At 32.6% G+C, this 20,514-nt stretch overlaps 1 protein-coding gene across 6 annotated transcripts in view; it reads left to right on the top strand.

Annotated features, from left to right (window-relative positions):
* The window catches only part of Ascc3 (activating signal cointegrator 1 complex subunit 3), a 315,181-nt gene that overhangs the window by 125,150 nt on the left and 169,517 nt on the right, over positions 1-20,514 (top strand). For 5 of the 6 annotated variants that reach the window (XM_063253927.1, XM_063253928.1, XM_063253930.1 and 2 more), the window contains 2 exons: positions 1,964-2,035; positions 9,729-9,785. In XM_063253927.1, coding sequence (XP_063109997.1) covers positions 1,964-2,035; positions 9,729-9,785 — 129 coding nt within the window. The remainder of the gene's footprint in view (positions 1-1,963; positions 2,036-9,728; positions 9,786-20,514) is intronic. The other variant, XM_063253931.1, reaches the window with a different exon arrangement.

The following is a 20,514-nucleotide window of genomic DNA, read 5'->3' as shown; positions in this document are numbered from 1 at the left end:
CGTACCATTAGGATGCTTATAATATGAAAGAAAACCTTGTTTAAATTTATCATTTATTATTCTGTTCAATTTTTTAAAAGAAAACGCTTTGGGACATTATTAACTTTCCTTTTAACTTCCTCACTAAAAGAAGACGCAGTGGAATCATGTGTTGTTAGGTCAAAGGTGGTGTTTAATAAATGAATTACTTCTTGCATAAGAACAATGTCATTAGTTAAATAGAGCCATTTTTACCTTGAGGCATTTGTAAGTAAAATATTCAAATAGTAAATAGCAGAAATGATTGTAATTACAACTGAAATACACTAAGTGCATTGAATAAAACTGGTATCTTTTAAATTGTAGAGATCCTTTTCAGATTTATGAACAAAAAGATAGTTTACAATACAGTAATAGTTACATACACATTTTAACCTTCATTAGTGGTTTCAAGTTCTCTCCAGTATTCTTTGCTGCTGTTCTTCCAGTCATTTATCAGTATATATTTGGTTATTTAGTTGAATTTAACATGTCACAAGTATAAGTGTAAAACCATTTCTTCATGGCTTTAGATTGATTGTTTAACTTTGTAATGAAATTGAGAGCAGATGGTGATCACAGAGAAATATTGAGAAGAAAATTGTTTCAGATGTTTGCTAGCCAAATTTACTTTCTTTTAGTTGCATCATACAAATTGGCAACTCACTTAAAACTAATTGCATTCAAAAGTATTTTCATCATAATGTGTTAGCATTATAATCAAAGGAATATCATTAGATAAGGGACTATACTAATCATTTTGGTTAGAGATGTGCTAAATGTTTTTTAAAATTTGCATATCTTATATAGTGTAAACATTGAATTTGTTTGTTGTAAGTACAGATTTTTCTCTTATTAAAATTAGTTTCGGGCTCAGTTGAAATACATTTTACCATATAAATATATAAATATATATGGTAACCATTAAGCATTTCCCCAGATGTTATTAATATGTTTTATAATCAGTTGTTGCTTTATTATTTATTATAAGAGAAATCCTTTTTGATTCTTCAGAATTTCATTCAGAAATTCATGCTAGCGTTCAGTTACAAAGAAATTGAGAAATTAATGTGAATGATATTTCTAATTTGAAATAATTGTTTTGACCACAGTTCAACTCAGAATACCCTGGGGTGTATACTTGTGGAGGAGTAGAGATAGGATTGATTTTTAAAGTCATTAATAAGAGTCAGTTATCGTATGATTATCTTGTCTTACTTGGCCACTATTGGTCAAAAGACTTCGAGGATTTCAAAGTGTTTATCATTTTGAAACAAAAACAAAAAATTCAAACCATAGTCATCATATACATGACACTTATCATCATCTTGAAACTATTGATAAATGTTAAAAGATGTATGTTAAGGCATGATCACACCACTTTATTTTTTTGGTAAGAGGCTTTTATCTCACTAATAAGACAAATTAGATTCTTTCTTATTTTACTATTTATTAGTTTTCAATTAATCTGAAAATTTTCTGGGACATAGATAGATACCCTTCTTCATGTGTATTGAAGAAATTATGTGTATTTTTAGGCTTTAAACCATTATACCGTTTGAAATTCAACCTCTAGTATTCTCAGAACTTTGAGAATTATACAGGAAAATTGCATAGTTTGTGGAATGAAGTAGAAGGAAATTGGCCTCATGAATGGGCTTCTGTAAGGAAAGCCGAAAGCACCTTAAAGATTTTTAAGTCTTATCTCTGAGAATACTGTCTTTTAAAAATTTACCACTCTTAGGTAATATTTTGAAACTGGTTTAATTTGTATTCACTAAAGGCATTATATTTGTTTCTTATATGTTATTTATATTGCACCTGTTGTATATATGTTATTAGTTTAGATATTTGAAAAAATACATTGATGATTGGTAAAGTTTTATTTTTACTTAAAAAGTTTATAATTGTTTCATTTGGTATATTTTATTTTACAAACTTTCAGATGCAACAGTTGAATAACATGGATGAAGTATGCTATGAAAGTGTTTTGAAGCAAGTCAAGGCTGGACATCAGGTACATTTTTTTTACTTTTATAGAAAATTTTTAATGATAGTTCCTCACTTAAGATCTGTATGAATTCTGACACAGTGATTCAAAGGTTTTTATTTCTTAATAATCATTTTGGTCCAATAAGAAGTCATATATTATAAAAATACTGGTAGATAGTATTGGCATCCTGATACTGATAGGCCATGCTATTTTGCTTGCTGTTTTATTGAATCTTTAAGAACAAAAAGAATTTCATCCTTTATATTTGTTTTTTTTTTAAAGGATATCAACCTTCTTTACACCTAAAAAATTTTAATACATATTTTGTTACATAATGTAAAAATTGGTAATGTTATATTATTCTTACTATTTTCATGACAATATCACCTGAAATAAATAGAAAAAGACTTTTAATTGCCTTATTATCTTTATAAATTAGACAGTTTTAGGCTAAGAATGTTGACTTAGTACTTGCCTAGCATGTGCAAGACCCAAGTTCAGTCCCTATCACAGAGTGAGATACGGACTGAGGTGGAGAGGCTTCGAGATATAGGAGGGTAGGGAATCAGGAAGTAGTGCCACGAAACCAAGCACTTTTAGTTTCAAATCATCCATTGTACACCCTTTTTAAAAATTTTTATTTTTATTAGTACATGATTGCTAAACATAATGATTACATTCACCATAGAGAGATGATACCTGTGTATAACTTAGCTTAATTCATTTTTATCCTTGTCCTGCCTCCTCCCCCATGTCTTGTTTCCTTTTTTTTTTTTTGTCAAATTGTATGTTCTCATTTCTTTTCATCTTAGATTTTTCTTTTTTACCATATTTTACCATATTTATATTTTAGATTTCTCATGTGAGAGAAAACATGAGATATTTAAGCTTGTGTATTTCATGTTTCACTTAACATTTTAGTCTCAAGGTACATCTGTTTTCCTACAAATGACTCACATTTATACTTCATGTCAGAGCAGTATTCCAATGCATATAATTTTCCCTGCTTTTTCTATTTATCTGCAGATCTACATTTAGACCATTTCTGATATTTAGCTATCACAGTTGAGCTGCAATAAAAATGGGCATGCATGTCTCCCTGTAATAGAATGCCATTATCTCTTGCAGAAAAAGAGCTAAAAGCAGAATAGCTAGAGTAAATGGAATTTCTAATTTTTGTTTTCTGAGTGATCTCCATACTGATTTCCAAAGTGGTTGCACTAGTTTACATTCACACCAATAATATAGCCTCACCAGCATTTGTTTTTTTGATTTCTTGATGATAGCCATTCTTTTTAGAGTAAGGTAAAATATCAGTATTGTTTTAACTTGTATTTTTCTAATAGCCAGAGGTGTTTAACATTCTTTCATGTATATATTGGCTGTTTGTACCTATATTGAGAAGTGTTTCTTCATTTTAGTTCTCCATTTGTTATGGTTTTTTATTTTGGAGAATCTTAATTTTATTTTTTTTAAAATTTGGAATAAAACAAAATAATGAAATGGAACAAAACAAAACAATGAAAACAATATTAGACTTCAAAAACAAGACAGTGGAAAATGCACAATAATTACTATATTGAATATTGTTATTCTGTAAATAGATGCTCCATATACCGACTTTAGTTCTACAAAATCAGTAAAACAATACAAGCATTAAGTTCTCTCTGTACTTTAGTTATTACCCTCTTAGCCTATATTCCGGAGGATCTAATTTTTATGAGTTCTTTATATACTAGATATTAGTTATATGTCTGAGGTATACCTAGCAAAAAAATTTTCCTATTCTGTAGGTGTCTTGTCAAATGTATTTCCTTTACTATGCAGAAAATTTTAATTTTAATTTCATTTGTTGACTCTTACTGTTATTTCTTATGTAGATGAAGTGTTGTTCCTTGCCTATTCTTAGGTCTTCAAATCTTTTGCCTGTTTTATTTTCCAGCAGATTGTTTCTGTTTAAATATTTAGATCTTGTATCCATTTTTATTTAGAAAGAGCTATGGGACAAGATAGTCTTCTTCATGTGGAAAACCATGTTTCTCAGTATCATTTGTTAAAAAGGCTACTTTTCTCCAGTGTATGTTTTTGGTCTCTTAATGGAGTATCAGATGGCTTTTTGTGCCTAGGATTGTTATTGTATCCTTTGTTCTCTTCCATTGAATCACACATCTGTTTTTGTGCAAGTAGGATGCTGTTTTGATGTCTGTAGCTTTATTTTGTAATTTAAAGTCCAGGATTGTTATGTCTCTGTTTTGATCTTGTTTCACAGAATTCGTTTTGCTTCTTTGGGTTTCTCCTTTTTTCATACAAATTTCAAGATTATTTTCTCTAGTTTTGTGAGGAACACTGGTTAATTTCTAAGGATTTAATTTAGTGCTATTGTAATATTATTTTCCTAATTTATCTCAGTGTGTTCATTACTGGTGTACATGGATGTTTATATTTGTGTGTTGATTTTGTATCCTGCTACATTCCTGAATTTGGTTATTATTTCTAGGAGTCTTTCAGTGGAGTTTTTTGGGAGCTTCTTGTTAATTTGACTTATTATTGCTTTTCTATCCATATCCATTTTCTTTCTCACTTGATTGCTAATGTTTCAACTACATTCTGCAATAAAAAAGATAGTGATGATAGTGGACATCCTTGTCTTTCAGATTTTAAGGGGAAAGAATTCAACTTTTCCTCATTTAACATGATATTAGTAGTGGGTTTGTGAAAAAGTAGCTTTTATCACATTGAGATGGAGTCCTTTATACATACCTGTTTTCTCCAAGGTTTTTGTTAAAATCATGGATGAATGTTGAATTTGTCAAAGGCATTTTCTGCATACATCAGGATGATCAGATGATTTTTGTCCTTCTGTGGCGTTCTACAGTTACTGATTTACTTGCGTTGTCTACATATTTTTTTTGTGAGGCTGAATCCTGCCTTGTCTTTCTCTGCTAGACATGTTTAGTCAGTGATTTTGGCCTATAACTGTAACCACTTGACAGCGATCATTTTCTTGCCCTTTTTTGCCATGCCCAGTCCCCTCAAGTTGGTTTTGCTGCCTAGCCTTACGCCTTATGAATTTGTGAAGCACCCCCTGCTACTGAGGCCCCTGTGTCCTACACCTCAGGCTGTGGCAAACCAAGTATATCCAAACCAGGGCATATGTATCCTTGCTCCTGTGCGGAAAGCAGAAGTATCACTGATGTCTGTGTCAGATGTAAGCAGTGGGGCTGGGGTTCAAACAAACCAGTGCACTTAATGCCAGCACTTTTAGACTGACTCCCTCTGAAAGCTGCACACCAGAGCGAGGCTACTCACAAAGGACTAGTCCCCATCCCTGGGTTATGCCCTGCCTGGGCTTAAACCTCTCGGGTATCTGTGTCTTTTCCAACTCTCCTGGAGACTTGTCTGTTGAGGCTGTTTCACACTTAGTCACTGTGGTAACAAACTCTGTAAAGTTGTTCTGTGCTTCAATCCTATACAACCTTTTCCCAAAATTGCTCTCAATTAAACCCTGTCAAACATGGCCAGCTTTATACTGGATTTCTTGTCACTTCAGCCTGCTGGGCAGAAGGAGTCTCTTTCAAAGTAAAACCTCATGGTGTTCTTTTTCAGTGTTCATGAGCTATAGGAATTTCTTGGGGGCCCCCTCTGTCATCCCAGTCCATTGTTTCTCCTTTGAGCTCTTTATTCTCCCTGGGTCAGGAGGCAGTCCCCCTCCCTGTGAGCCAGGGTTAGCTTTCCAGATCGCCTCATTCTTTTGTTTCCATTGTACTCATTTTCTCCAGGTTGTGCAGTTTCTGTTTTTCCTATCAATTTCTCCCTAATTCCGGGAAATCTACTTGTTTTTTTTTTTCTTGTCAATAAGTTGTTTTCCCAAGTATCTTCATTTCAGGTCCAGAGAGACTATATTTTCTGCCAACCTACTCTCTCTACCCATACTTTTTGGTCAAGATTTATGTTTTAAATAGGGCATGATAATAATGGTTTATTTAAAAATTAATAATGGCCCAATTTTTTGTGTTCTTTGTGTATTTTATTTCAGAATATTTGTTTATTCATTTTTATACATTGTTAGCATATTATTACATTTGAGTCTAATTTCTGCTCTTTGCTTTTAATTCCTTTTAAATGCAAAACAATCCTTTTTCCTCTAAATCAACTTATTTACATATTAAGAATGAATTGGAAAACAAAAGAAGAAGAAGGAAAAAAAAGAATGAATTGGACTCCGGAGCATATAATATACTTCCTTGAGACATTTTTTCTCTTTTTAGGAAGCAGTTTTAAAATCTGTGTTTTCCTATCTACTCTTTGTTTGCTTAGTTTCAAGAATAACATTTTTAAGGAGTCAGTTCATCTTTGTGTCCTCTTTCTCTCATTTATTTTTAACTTTTAAAAAACAATGTTCACTTTATTTTAACTTCATTTTGCTTTAATAAAAAGTTAAGAAACTTTGAATAATAGTAAATTGATTAAAAATTATTAATAATTAAAAGTGTTTGGCCTTTCTTAGCTATTACTCAGTGCCTAAAACTGATACATATTTATTATCTCATTGAATTCTCTCCGGAGCTTATAAGGAAGGACTATTGTTTTCACTTGACAGATGAAGAAAATGGCAGGTCCCTGACTGTTCTTCTCTCCCAATAATGTTTTGGAGATATATATATATATATATGTGTGTGTGTGTGTGTGTGTGTGTGTGTGTGTGTATGTATATATATATATGTATAGTGTTGGGTGTTCATTTAATTTTGAACTGTTAATAACATTTTACATCATCATTTTAAATGTGATGATTTCTATTACAAGAAGGCTTCAGTTAATTGATGACAGAATTCATTATGTATGAGTACTGTTAAAGATTTGTTCTTCTTCTTAAATGATAGAAATTAAAATGTAAATACTTGGAAGCTTTTGGCACTAACTGGTAAAATCTGTATGAATTCATTATAATTTTTTATTTAAGATTTTCTTACTTGATTGAGTGCATAATGAAGAACTCTTAGATAAGGATCCCATGGAACCTTATGCAGTGAGAGGGCTAATTGTATTTGACTTGCTAACAGGGAACATAGGATCACTTGTCATTGGAGTAAATTGCTTTTTTTTTTAAATTAAATTAAGCAAAGAGCAATCTTATTGAATCTTTTAGTGAGACTAATAAATGTATACATCCAGCTATAACCATAAGTGTAATGTACATATAGTTATGACTTTTTAGTACTGTGAACAAATAGTAAGTTTATTAGTAGCAATAATTTTTACTACTATTAATCCAGTACTACAGCTATTTGAAGACCCCTGAAACAGTGAGTCACTCGTTTCTTATACGATTATTACCTTTATCATGCTGTTTATGATTATTCTGTAAATGCACTTACTGTACTATTCCAGCTTTTAAAATGCAGTCTTTTAATTTAAGTTAATTCTTTGAAAAATAAAAGTTAGTCTTATCCCTAAATGTTGGGAAAAGTATCAGTTGTGTCTTTCATTGTAGTATAATTTAAGACATTTTGGCAAAGCTATCTCCTGTTTCAGTTAGGTTCCCTCACTGTCACAAGGGCCTATGTGTATCTTATAGTGTAGATGTGTGCCAGAGATGTAGAGATGGTAACTTATTGCCAAGTTAGTGTAAATCCATTCAGTGTATTACTTTTCAAAATAAAAATTGAGGGCAGGCTGTTAGTACAGATAAATCCAGTGTATTTTCTCAATCCAATTGATGGTTGGATGGGATAAAGCAGGGTAGTCATCAGGTTACCAGGGGCTGGTGTTTCTAAGGCATGAAGAGCCTAAGAGTTGAGAATGTTCACAAATAAAGCAGTGGTTGGAGACAGGATTATATGTTTGCCTTTCATGTGCACATTTTGACATCCTTTATTGTCCGCTCTGTGTGAATCTATGACTTCTGAGCTTTATCCTTTTCCTGAGGACATGTCTAGTTATAAATGCAGTGTGGGTAATTGTGTTAAGTGTAATTATCATACAGAGTGTACTGACAAACTCAACTATCTCAGATTGTGTCCAGCTCTGCACTGCTCAACAAAGGAATTACAGCAGAATAGCACCGACCTTTCTTTAGAGTACGTTTTCTAAGAACTGAGAGTTAGGACCAGTTCACATTTCTGATCTTGAATAATTAATGTCATGTTTGTTTTCCATAGTGGTAGAAGTTTATAGAAATACCTACTTTTTAATTATAAAGATAAAATAGCAGCATTAAAGATCTTTTCATGTTTTCCTATTTGTAATTTTCAGTTTATTATTGTAATTTTTTTAGCTAATAATTTTTCTCATTCAATTTAATTTTTAGTTACAATTGTTACTAATTGTGCTGTATATGCAGTTTTATATTCACTCTTTTCCTTAATGAATAATGAACATTTTTAATGTCATTTTACATAGTCTTCACAATTTTATTGTCTTTAAGAGAGAAAAAGGAGTCTTTATTCAGGCTCCTATTTCAGATATCATTTAAATATGTTTAACCTTTAGTCTTTCTAATCTTTTGACATCTTTTGTTAAAAAGAAAAATGAGCCTAAGAATTAAGCTTTTTCCCAAGGTCATATAGTTAGTTAAAGATGGTATCAATGTTGTTTGTTGTAAAGTTGTGACCAAATGCATATTTACAATTTTAGATTTTTATTCTTAAGGCATGTAAGGGAGAATGGTATCATATTACTCATTAGGCAACTATTGCCTCAGAAGATTATAGTAATACATTGCATGTCATTTTTTCATACATTGCATGTCATTTTTTCATGACCTGAGTATGTACTTGTGTTCAGTTAAAAGAACTTGTTCTTCTGCCCTGAGTTTTGTTTCACACCGAGATCTGGTAGTCTTTTGTACTTCTGTTTTTAAAATGTGATTTAATGATGATTAGTATAAAGACGGAATAAAGAAAGAGCCTAACAAATTTTACCCCCAGTCACAACAGACAGCAAAAATGGTGTGGGACGAGGTGTAATCACTGCTAATTCTATTCCCCAGATAGTTTCTGCACATGCCTTAATCCATACATGATCTAACTCTTCGTCTTTCTAATTTCCTATTCTTTTTCTTGTTGTTTCTACAGTTTTTCTAATGTACTGTGTTTTCCTGGTTTACAAACATGACAGGTCCATAATTAGAAATGAAAGCATTAAATATAAATATATGCTTTGCTTTAAGATGTTATATTTAAAAATTGTATGTGCTGTGTTTGAGGCAATGGTGCCTTTTTAGATTTTGCATTCTAGTTGGACAAGTCTTACTAAGAAGTACAGGTTATGAGGAAACTGTTTAGCTTCTGGTGCAGCATCACGTACATGAACTCCATGGCAAATATAGTCTGACTGAAATGAGTTGTTTTGTCTTCAGAGACATAAGCTAGTGAGATGAGGCTGGTAAGCAATAGAAATTCATTGGAGCTGTGTTGTAGTAGTTGAAATTTACCTCTAGCATTGGCAGTATTACAAAGCCCAGTCCAGTTCCTTCAGATTATAGTAAGGCATATACTTACTGACAGAATAAGGCAATGGATTTTTTTTTTGCATTAATGCAGTTATCTTGTTGAAGAATATCATTGCAGTATAACTCAAGAAAAAAGCTCTTTCAGGTTCATTGTTTAAATTCTCTATATTTTGAATGCCATTGTAAAAGTTGATTAAATTTTAAATCTTTCCTGTGTCAATCTTTTCAAAATTATTGTTGTGGTCTAAAATCTTTCATTCACAGGCGTGGTGGTACATGCCTGTAGTCCCAGCACTCAAGAAGCAGAGACGAGGGATTACTGTGAGTTCGAGTCCATTCTGAACTACATACGGAAACCCTATCTCAGAGAAAAACAAAGATAAATTAATTAATTATGAAATTGATCTATCAGATACTTTTTGGTTTGCCTGATAAGTTACAGATTGTGCTGAATGCGTACTATGCCCAGCATTTAGATGCCTCTTTCAGTAAAATTGACAGATCCTTGATTGATTTCAGTATACAAAAGTTGGTACTCCAAAAGTAGTTGCTGATACTGAGACTCATGTAGGACTTTGTTTCCAGAGACATAGAACCCCTCATACAATTGTTTACTGTTTTTGTTGGGTTTTTTTTTTTAGTGTTCTTGAAGAGACACTGTAACACAGATGTAATAAGATGCCTATGATTTTCATAGAATGTCAGCAAAGTATTTCCTAGTATAACTAAGTTTCAGTTGGTTCTTTTTTCAGTCATAATTGCAGTTGATTCCAGTCACTCACTGTCTTTGTATAAGGTTCCAAAAAGTTTCAAATATATGAATTTATATGCATACATCTGTCATAAATTTTAAAAAATGTTGTTTATGAAGCTTTTTACCTTATCTAAAAAACTGACACACAAACTCCTAAAATACATTCTACCCAACTCTCATGACTAAAATGTCTAACTGTTTCATTCCAGGAAGCTTCCTGTTTAAATAGCATATTGTTTCACACAAGTAATAGTAATTTACGTGGGTGCTTTAGGAATTCAGTTATGGTTATAACTGTCAGCATATGATTGCATTGTCATTGAGTAGCCAGTACGTATTAGATAAATGTGCTTTTCTTTGTTATTACTTATTACTGAATTGTGTGCTGGAACTTTAACTGTATTTTGTTGCTTTAAAATATCTTAGTGGATATATATAGTCATTCAGTCTATTCTGTTCTGCGAAACTAATTCCCTGGTTCTACTTCATACTACCTTCACTCCCCCAACCCCATTAAAAAACAAACAAACAATCTTTCAGTGAATGATCAGGGTTTTGCTCTCTTGCCTTGAGTTTGTTTAGTATTTTGGATTTCTCCCTGCCTTGTTTTCCCTAAGTACTTTGATTTTATCAGCACTGATCAATATCGAGAAAATTGAAGTATATATCCAAAGAGGGGAAGAAAAAGAAATATAACTCAGCTGCTAAATAATTTTCATGCTAAAAATTAATTTCTTCTTAAATATATAAATGAATTTATTTTGTTCCTCTTCATTTGGGTTAAATAAGAACAGAAAATATCATGTTCACAATCCATGCTGATATTCTGTGATCATGCTTTCCATGAGCTTCAGTATACCAAGTATCTTAAACCTGTGTGCTCATGTACTTAATAGATTTTATGTGCAGTTTTGCCTTAAAAGTATTAAAAACAGTAGGAGGCAGTTGTGTTTCACTGAGGCATGTGTGATGCCAGATGGAGAAAATCTTTTCATGTTGATTTTTCAACAGTCCTACTCTGCAAGACTTCAAGCTCTTCTTAGCTATTGGGAAATTAAAAGTTGGCGATTCAGCCTTTAATTTTGATCCATCTGCTCAAACTAATGAGACATCTCATTTGTAAGCTTCTCTTTGTGTTATCGAATGCAAGTATAGCTTTATCATTTCTGTTAACAATTCCCCTCCTCCTGTGTAACTTGTAACATGGGAAAATAATTGATGCTTTAACTCTATTGAGAGAGAATCTTTTGAGATTTTACTTATTACACGAACTGTTATAGTGATAGGAAAAGAAATTAGGAAGTTTGTCATGTTTTAACTCATATTTAGCAAATTAACCTGTTCTTTTTGTTTTACATTGTCTAAAAAGTGAAGATCCTTATATTCTAATTGTATTCAAAAATCTGCCTCCAATTAAAAGCAATAAAAAGACTTCTTAGTATTAAAGAGAAAAAAAAGGTCTCCAATTTTAGATTAATGCTGGCCTTTACTTGATATGTGTTCTATTTTCTCTATGTTCATTGTAAATTAATACTAGATATTTTGTTTCCAATAAGAAACCATTTTTACAAATTAAATGGTAATTATAAATTATAAAACATGGCTCTGAGATTATTTGAAAGTGATTATTTATATACAATCAAAACAAATTGTACCAGCTTACCTTAATAATTAAAATTTCCTGTAGCTCCTTTGCCTCAGAGAACTTTTTATCCTGCAAATACAAGCATATGTCATTCTTGGTGCCATTTTTTCTGTCATATCCAGTTTATGTAGCATGACTTCTCTGTGAAGAGTTTAAATGCTTCTTTCTTTGTTCTCTCAATCTCATGAGGCATAATCTCAAAATACAAAAGCAAGCATCTTACGGATACAGTGGAAGTATGAGCACAAGTAAAAATATTCATCCTTTATCTTCATAAAATGATTATGCTACAAAGAACTATTTCAGTTTTGTTATTTTTTCATTTTGTTTACTATGAGAAAATTTGAAGGAAATATTCTCTGAATGTCTACTTTTGTAAAAGCTCTCTCACCTTTCCCAGAAAAAGACTGTTGAGTTTTATATCAAGTTGAAATTTCCTTATCCTTCATATTTCATGAGTAAATATACTTTTTGATCCTGTTCAGTAATTTTTTCATTAGTATTATAAGTCCTTGCTTAGAAATTTTGATCTCTATAATAAGGTAAGAATTCCTCAAGAATATCTGTATAACTAATATATAAAAGAATTGATACCTTCTTGTATGTACTTGCAGCTCAATAACAGTGCTCTTTTTGAGGGTGAGAAGGCTAAGGCATTGAGGCTATTCGTGCATTCACTTTTTCATTCCCTTATTAGACTGACAGCGCTGCAGACATTTTTCAGCTGAGGCACATGAAATAAAGAGCTGAAAACGCGTTTTCTTCCCACGGGGGTCAAAGGCTAGGTGGCTGAGGGTTTACATAAACATTTGAGCATATTTAAGGCCAAGAGAGTACCACTATCATAAAATTTCTGATATGATAAAATGAAAATCTATCAATACTTTAATTGCAGCTATATGTTTAAAAGGTATTTTTAGTTGGAGATTATGCTTGAAGAGCAAAAATGTATTAGTACTGTGTGCTTCTAGATTGATTCTGTTGTATGTTGTATATTTGCAGTACTAATAAATGTATATGTTCAGCTGAAAGTAACGAAAGAGCAAGACCTATTTTAGTGATTCTCTTCATGTAGAGTACTATGTTGTTATTGATCATTATGTTTTTCTTTCTCTCTGGTAATAAATTCTACAGATAAATATTTGTCTTACTAACTAGATGATTTAGTTATTGGTACATGATGTCACATTTTAGTGAACTCACAAATTGAATATCTTTGCTTTTTTGTTGTTGCTGTTGTTTTCATGGTGGTGGTGTTAGAGACTGAATCTGTTCCTTCACTGAGTTACATCTCTATCTCTTTCATTGCTCAGTTGCTAAGTTGAGCTCAGGATCTGCCTGCCCCAGCCTTCCAGAGTGCCGACATTCTAGGCATACATCTCCACACTGGACTTTCTGTTTGCAGTGTTTGAAAGAGTTGCTTTTGGAATATTTTCAGAGAGAGACTGAAAATGACTAACCTATATTACGTTTTTTATTTGTAATTTACTTTGTGTTCTACAAAATGGTTTGAAAAATAAGCTGCTTTTAAACTTGTAATGTAGGAAAAGTATTGGAAAATGATTTCATTAGTGACAAAATCATACATGTTAATTAGAAAAGAAGTCCAGATGACATGCCTTGTTTATATTATTTATCATTAGACTGATTAAAAAGTTTGATAACAAACATTATCTCATGATCATTGGTCTTGCTTAATTCAAGATGTCAAAAATTGTGTTGACCCGTGTCGTATTGCTCTTCATCCTTTCAACAACTGAAAGGCCAAAGTCGGTTAGCAAATTTTAACCATCTACATCCTTTGTAACATGATATTTTAAAAACTGGCAAAATTTCCTGATGAACAGCTCATAGTTGAGAACAAAATACTGGTACTCCTCATGTAACAACTAAGTTCCGTTCTCACGACTGGACTATAAATTGAATTGGTCAATAAATGAAGAATTGTATATAATATGTACAGTAGTCAAATCAAAGAAATTGTCAAAGGAATGTCCTACCTCATGACTTTGGTTTTATTTGCATAACTTTTTTTTTCTTCTTTTTGGTACTGGGAATCAAATTCATGACCTCGCACTTGGCAGGCAGGTGCTGTGCTGTTGAGCTATATACGTGGCCCTTTTATTTGCATAATTCTTACATGCAGTACCATAATGTATAACAGAACATAAGACTGCAGTATTGCACTGTATTCTATAATACAGTCAGCAAAAATTACAATATTATATGAATAAGATGTATTATACTATTAAAGACATGGAAGCCATAAGCAAGATACACAGAACTGTACCCCCTCAAAAACAAAAACAAAAAAAAAAAGGTTTTAAGTCCCAGCAGCAGGTTACTAAGTCTGAACAGCTGTTAAACAGGTAGGTTGTTAAATGAGGAATGTCTATAATCAAAAGATTATATAGAGGTTGTAAGAATAGAAATGTGCATAAAATGCAGATAGTACTTTTCAGTGACACTTGTTATGCTGCCCAGAGTAGTCTCAAACTCCAATGATCACGTGACTCTTTCTTCTTAGCCTCCAGGTAGGTGAGACTGTAGGTACATACTGCCGAAGCTAGCAGATTTGCTTGTTTTTTTTAAACTTTTGTTTATCCTTATGATGCAGAACTCTTCTTGCTTTCCTCTGTTGTTCAACCTGTTTAACTTTTGTTTGTTTCTTCTTTAGAGTCTTTTTCTTAACTGTCTGCATGGTTCTAGATCTTTTTCAATTTAACACACTTTCTTGTGGTTTCGTTGTATCTCCTTTGTAGAAATAACTTACAAATTTGTATTTCCAACCCAGGTCTCTTAGTTCTGAGATCTTATATGAATATGGTCCCATGTGGCCTTTCTTCTTTGTATGTCAAGTGTGTATCTGAACCAATTTCAAAATCATCCCCCAAACTATTATTCCTTGGTTTAGTGACTTACATGACTATAGGTTTATTTCCTTAAACCAGAAACCTGAGAGTCATTTTTTGTCAACCCTCCCTCAGTTTCATTTGTCATCTCTCACCAGTGCCTACCCATTTACTTCCTAAGTATTTGTGAGATATACAGATTTCTCCCTGTGTCCTCTTTCTCCTGCATCATTATCACTGTCAGCTAATCTGGGCATTCATCAGCTCTTCTGAACTTCACTAACCTCTTAGCTGCATCACCTGCATGCATTTTGCTCCTCCTCTACCTGTATATATGTACCCCTCTTCTACCTCTCTGTATGCTATAGGTACTAGAATGATTAATTCAAATCAGCTTCAGAATAACATTAGAATGCTTAAAGGTCTTTAAAAGGCCCCAAGATTTTCCATATTGTTTAGTCATTACTACTTTTTTTTAAAGAGAGAGAGAGAGGAAAAAAAAAGGAAAAACACAGAAAAGCAAAAAAAGAGAGACAACAGCAACAGACCCAAAGCAATAACAATATAGGCTATTGAAGCATGATGATAGGAATTTATATTGCGTATTTCTGTCTTCAAAAGAGTTGTTTAGATGACCAAATACAGACATGCAAAATTGACCTAACCATATGAGTATTAACTGTTCTTTTGCCACTACCACTTTTCATCATCATCACGTACCTCTTTCTCCATGCCTTCCATGCCTTGCCTCCCAAACCTTTCTCTCCTCTCACTGTAGTAATCTCACTTACCTCTGGGCTTTTGCACAGTATGTCTCCTCTGCCTCACGTATCTGTATTCTCTTTGTTTATTTGTCTTGTAATAAATCTTTCTTCAAGAATCCTTTTTTAACTTTCCTGACTCTCTAGCCTATTCTGCAGGAAAAAAAAAATATATATATATATATATATCAGAAAAATATATATTATAAAGATATCAATATAGATATAGATAACTTTTATATTGTTAGCTATAGCTTTATATTTTTCTGGCTGTTTTTGATTAATATCATCCCTTATTATAGGCTCCTAAGTCCCATTGAGAAAAGTGTTGTCGCTGGGTTTTGCTCACCTGTGTGTTCTTACGTCTTTGCTAGTACCTGGTACATGTTGAATGCTCAGGTAGTAATCACGACTAAAAAAATGGTAGATGAGATCATCTTAAGTCTGAGCTTACTAAAGAGTAACAGGGCAGAACAACTTCAAGGGAAGTCAGAAAGGTAATCTTCAGTTCCAACATAAGTTGAGTATTGAGTCTGATGGCAAAACAGCTTGAAGATGTGGAAGAAGGGGAGAGGTGGCTTTCATTACCTTTTTATGGACTATCACCCCTCCTAGGCGATAAAGAACAATAAGAGAGTGTTTGTATTCTCTGGAAACATTTTTCACTATGTAAATTGTATACATTATTATTTCATCTTGTTAAAATTCTTCGTTGGGTTTTAAATTACCATATTTCCCTGAATTTGGGCTATCCATTTTGACTTAGCTATTTTTGATGGTGTAGACCTGTCATTTGTACCACAAGTTATTTTGATCCTGTTTCTTCCTATTAAGTCATTGAGGAGTAACTTTTGAACCCTTTTAAAGTCTGTATTTTTAAGAGAACAGAAATTTTTTACTTTTTTGAAATATAGTTTATCATAAGCATGTACTTAGTTATATTCTTGAAATTTTTAAATCACAGCTTCTTTATTAACTTTTAGTTTTGTTATCCTCATTTTCAAAAGGAAAACTCTTACTTGGAAATATTAGTATTACAGTTTCCTTTATTACTACTGACATTATGGTCTCCGAAGATTTAGAATTTTCACTTTACTGAACTGATACATTCTTATAAATCAATCTAATGATTTAAAAAAGAGAGGAGGCTAGTAAGTTAGTTACCTTTCCTCGTCACCTTAAGCCTAATACTTGTATCCCATTCAGTTTTCTTCTGACACCTTTAGACACCATTTATCAGTGGTGTCTTGGTTACTTTTCTCTCCTTGCTGGAACAAAATACCCAGCACTCAAAAAGAAAGAAGGAAAAGTTTATTTAACTCACAGTCTGTAGAGGTTTCAGCTCATAATCAGCTGACTCCAAGGCAGTGTGGCATAGCACAGGAGCAAAACTTTAAGGCAGCAGCCAGCAAAAGCAGCCAGAGCAAAGAGGGCAGAGGGAGGAAAGCAAGCCTCTTTCCCTCCTTTATATTGTATACAGGCCACTCCCCTCCAAGGCCACTGTAGCTCTCACAAAGTCTCCTTGCCTTCCTCTTGCATAAGATGGAGATGTTCACAAAGTAAGAACCCTGGCTACCTACTGAGTCTCTTAGTTAAACTTCTAAACTTCACAAGTTGACACAATGTACCCCCCATAACAAGTGGTTTCTCAAAATACAGTACAAATGGCAGAATATTGTGGAACCCTTTGTCCCAAAATGATACTTAAGAATTTTTAGTATATAAACTCAGTTTAGATCTATCCTTATTCATTACACGTATCTGTTATCAGTGTGTTGTTGTTGATAGTAGTCTGAGATTAGGGAAATTGTTATGAAATCTCCTGTAAAATAGTTTTAAGTTTTCATAGAAACAATTCCTAGTGTTACCTCCCTGTTAATGGCAAATAATACTTCTTTTGCCCTTTGGTCTCCTCAATTCTGATTGTCCCATAAATGGAAACTGCACATCCTAGATATATGTTCATTTTTTCCTTCTTATTTTCCCATTTTAAATTTAAACTAAAAATTCAAAAGAAAAATACATCCATACTTTTAGGAAAAACTGGAATTAAAGCAGATAGTTTTATTTTTTCTGAAACTAGTTTTCTTTATATAGTTTGTTCATCACCAAGGAACTTGTACAAAACAGTTTAAACATGTACAGCAAAGCTTATACTCATTTTGCTTTGCTTCTATTGCATAGTTCAACATTGTCTTTTTTTATGTGTATCATGTGTGGAAGTTCTCTTGCAGAAAAATCAACTGTTTCATCTGTTTTCTAATTCTTGGTTTTATTTAGTTTTCCTTTTGTGTAATACATTTTTATATTAAAAGTAACATGTATAGACTTGTACATTCCTAGGACTTCTAAAGATTTACAAAAATTGATTTTATTACATGTAATGGTATAAACAGATACTTTTAAGAAAATGAGACATTATGTTAGCCATTTCTGATTTTCTGTCATCTTACAGTCCAGTAATGCTTTTATTCTTTTTTTATTGGTTTTATCTGTTTTCTATTATTTGATTTCAATATGTGAAGATATGGACAGCTATTTTGAAGAGAACAAGAGACATGTGGTAGCCATTGTTGGTTTTCCTGTTGTTTGGTTTTGAAGGCCGGCAATGCTTTCATTCTTTTGTTTTGATCAGTTTTATACTGTTTTGTTTTATTTGAATTCATTGTGTACAAAGCTATGGACCACTATTTTGGGGAGAACAGGAGACATTGTGGTGACCACAGTCGATTTCCTGTTGTCTTGTCTTAAAATCCTGTGTTGCTTGCATAATTTTGTTTTGATCTGCTTTGTGCTGTTTTGGTTTGTTTTATTCTTTTTAAAATATATTAAAAGTAACAATGTGAAGATAAGTTGGTTTATCTTCTTACTAGGTGCTATTTTTTAAATAATATCTTTGCATGATTTTCCTTAGTTGTTTTTCACATGTCCAGGATCCCTTGCATGCAATTAGTTATTATTATTGAATTTGCATGTGTGTTTTATGTGCATTTAGCCAATGATGAGTGCATGTTTTCTGACTTAATACATAAAAAGCAAAGTACATTTTAAATTTGAATGAATATATAATTCATTGAAATGGATGTATAATTATATTCATCATATATTCACTATATACAATTATACAGTGAATATATAATTATAAATTATTAATATAAAAAACCCAGAGCCTCTTTTATTCACTTTTGTCATTTAATATTTTCACGTATTTGGTAAAAATGAAACCTTTGTGCATACATGTTTATTTTGTACGGTTTATATAAATTACTTATATTTTTAGAAAATAGACTTAGGTAGCATTAAAACAGTGTTTAGTTTTGTACCTGTGTATTTCATTTTAGAAAAGATATGTCACATCTCTTTATTAGCTCGTTTCTAGCTGACATTTGCATTTAAAACAGTTAGTAGATGTAGCAGTCAGCTGAGTTACCACTGCTATGATTTGTTGGATACATTGTTATAGAAATCTTTGGTAAAATTTTATATTCAGTTTCTTTTATTAAAACAGTATAAAATTTTGTATCAATGAAATATGATACAATTCACGTATTTTCTTTAAAGAGTAAAAAAGAAGCTAATTATTTAAATGAAATCAACTATTGCAAGATTTGTTAGCTTTCCTTCTTTGGCTAACCTAGTCGACATTTTATACAAATACACAAGTGACATGGTAGGATTAGGGGGCAGAATTTGTATCACATTATAGAGGGTCTTGTGTTGCACGCACCACCACCACCCCACCACAACCAGGATATCATAATGAGCGTGAGCTAACCAAATGTGCTGTATTACTCCAGGGTGAGGTGTCATACATTTATGAAATTGAGCTGCTATATTAGAGGCACATCTGCTGTCCTCCCCTCTAGAAAGAGCAAGAAAGAAAGAAAAAAAATAGACCCACTGAGTGAAGCACCCAAGCACTCTCTCTGTCTTATACTCTGAACATTTAAAACAGACCCCTCTTCATAAAGAGAGAAGCTCTGTACCCTGGAATGTGACCATTTAGCTCTTTGTGAGATAAAAAAAAAAAAGGGTTCCAGGGATTTATCACTCTTAGAGAAAATGGCTCTAGGGGATGGCATTATGCTTCCACTACTCAGAAGGCTCTGACCACTTAGGAACACCAAGAACATCAGGAAGGATTATCTTCAAACAAGCTCATTGCTGAATCTGGAAAGGAAATGTACTGGCTAAACTTCAGCAAGATAGAGGGGGCTTTTCTTTTCTTTCTTTCTTTCTTTCTTTTTTTTTTTTAAACAAGGTCTCACTGTGTAGTCCAGGCTGGCCTTAAAATTGCAGTTGATCCTCCTGCCTCAGCCTCTGGAATGCTGGAACCGCAGGGGGACAACACCAGCCTTTAGAATATTTTTTTACACATAAGAAAAAAAATTCATAGCCATTTTTACATTGCATATTCTCTTCTATCATTCTTTTGTCCTATTTTCCATGGACTGAAATCTGAATTACTGGACTATCATATTTGATATGATAGTCCAGTAATTCATATGTTTGGCAGCTGTACTTTTAAAACATAAAGAGAAATACAGAAGTAAATTTAAATGACTTCGTGAATAGTGGAATAGCACTATGCTCTTTTTTCTGTGTCCTATGTGAGGTGTTTTATAATTGTCACAACTGTGGATTTGCAGGTTACCACCATGTTTCTCTTCTTGTTATCTTTTTTTTTTTTTTTTAATAAAGAGGGTCCGCTGATTTACAGCTACAGTAATCTCCACAAATCTGATAATATAGATCTGTGGAGATCTGAGATACCTTTTCATTTGTGTTTATAAAAGTGATACAGAAAACTAAAGGACACAATCAAGAGCTCATATCAGAAGAGTTAGAATTTTGTAATTTTCCATTTATAGCAGTCTAAAGTTAGTAAGTAAAGTTGATTTAGAATGTGTTGTACCCCAAAAATGAGACCCCAGAATGTTGTTCAAACAAGGCAAGACATCTATAAAGAAAAAGAAGCGCTTTATTTTAGCTGGTATCCAACGACGCAGGGAGCAGTGGAGACTGACAATCTCTGCGT

This window comes from Cavia porcellus, unplaced genomic scaffold (genome assembly GCF_034190915.1).
Source record: "Cavia porcellus strain 051 isolate PalLab524CR breed Dunkin Hartley unplaced genomic scaffold, mCavPor4.1 scaffold_7, whole genome shotgun sequence".
Taxonomy (NCBI): Eukaryota; Metazoa; Chordata; class Mammalia; order Rodentia; family Caviidae; genus Cavia; species Cavia porcellus.
Note: the sequence above shows the minus strand (reverse complement) of the source record. Positions and strands in the feature narration are given on the sequence as shown.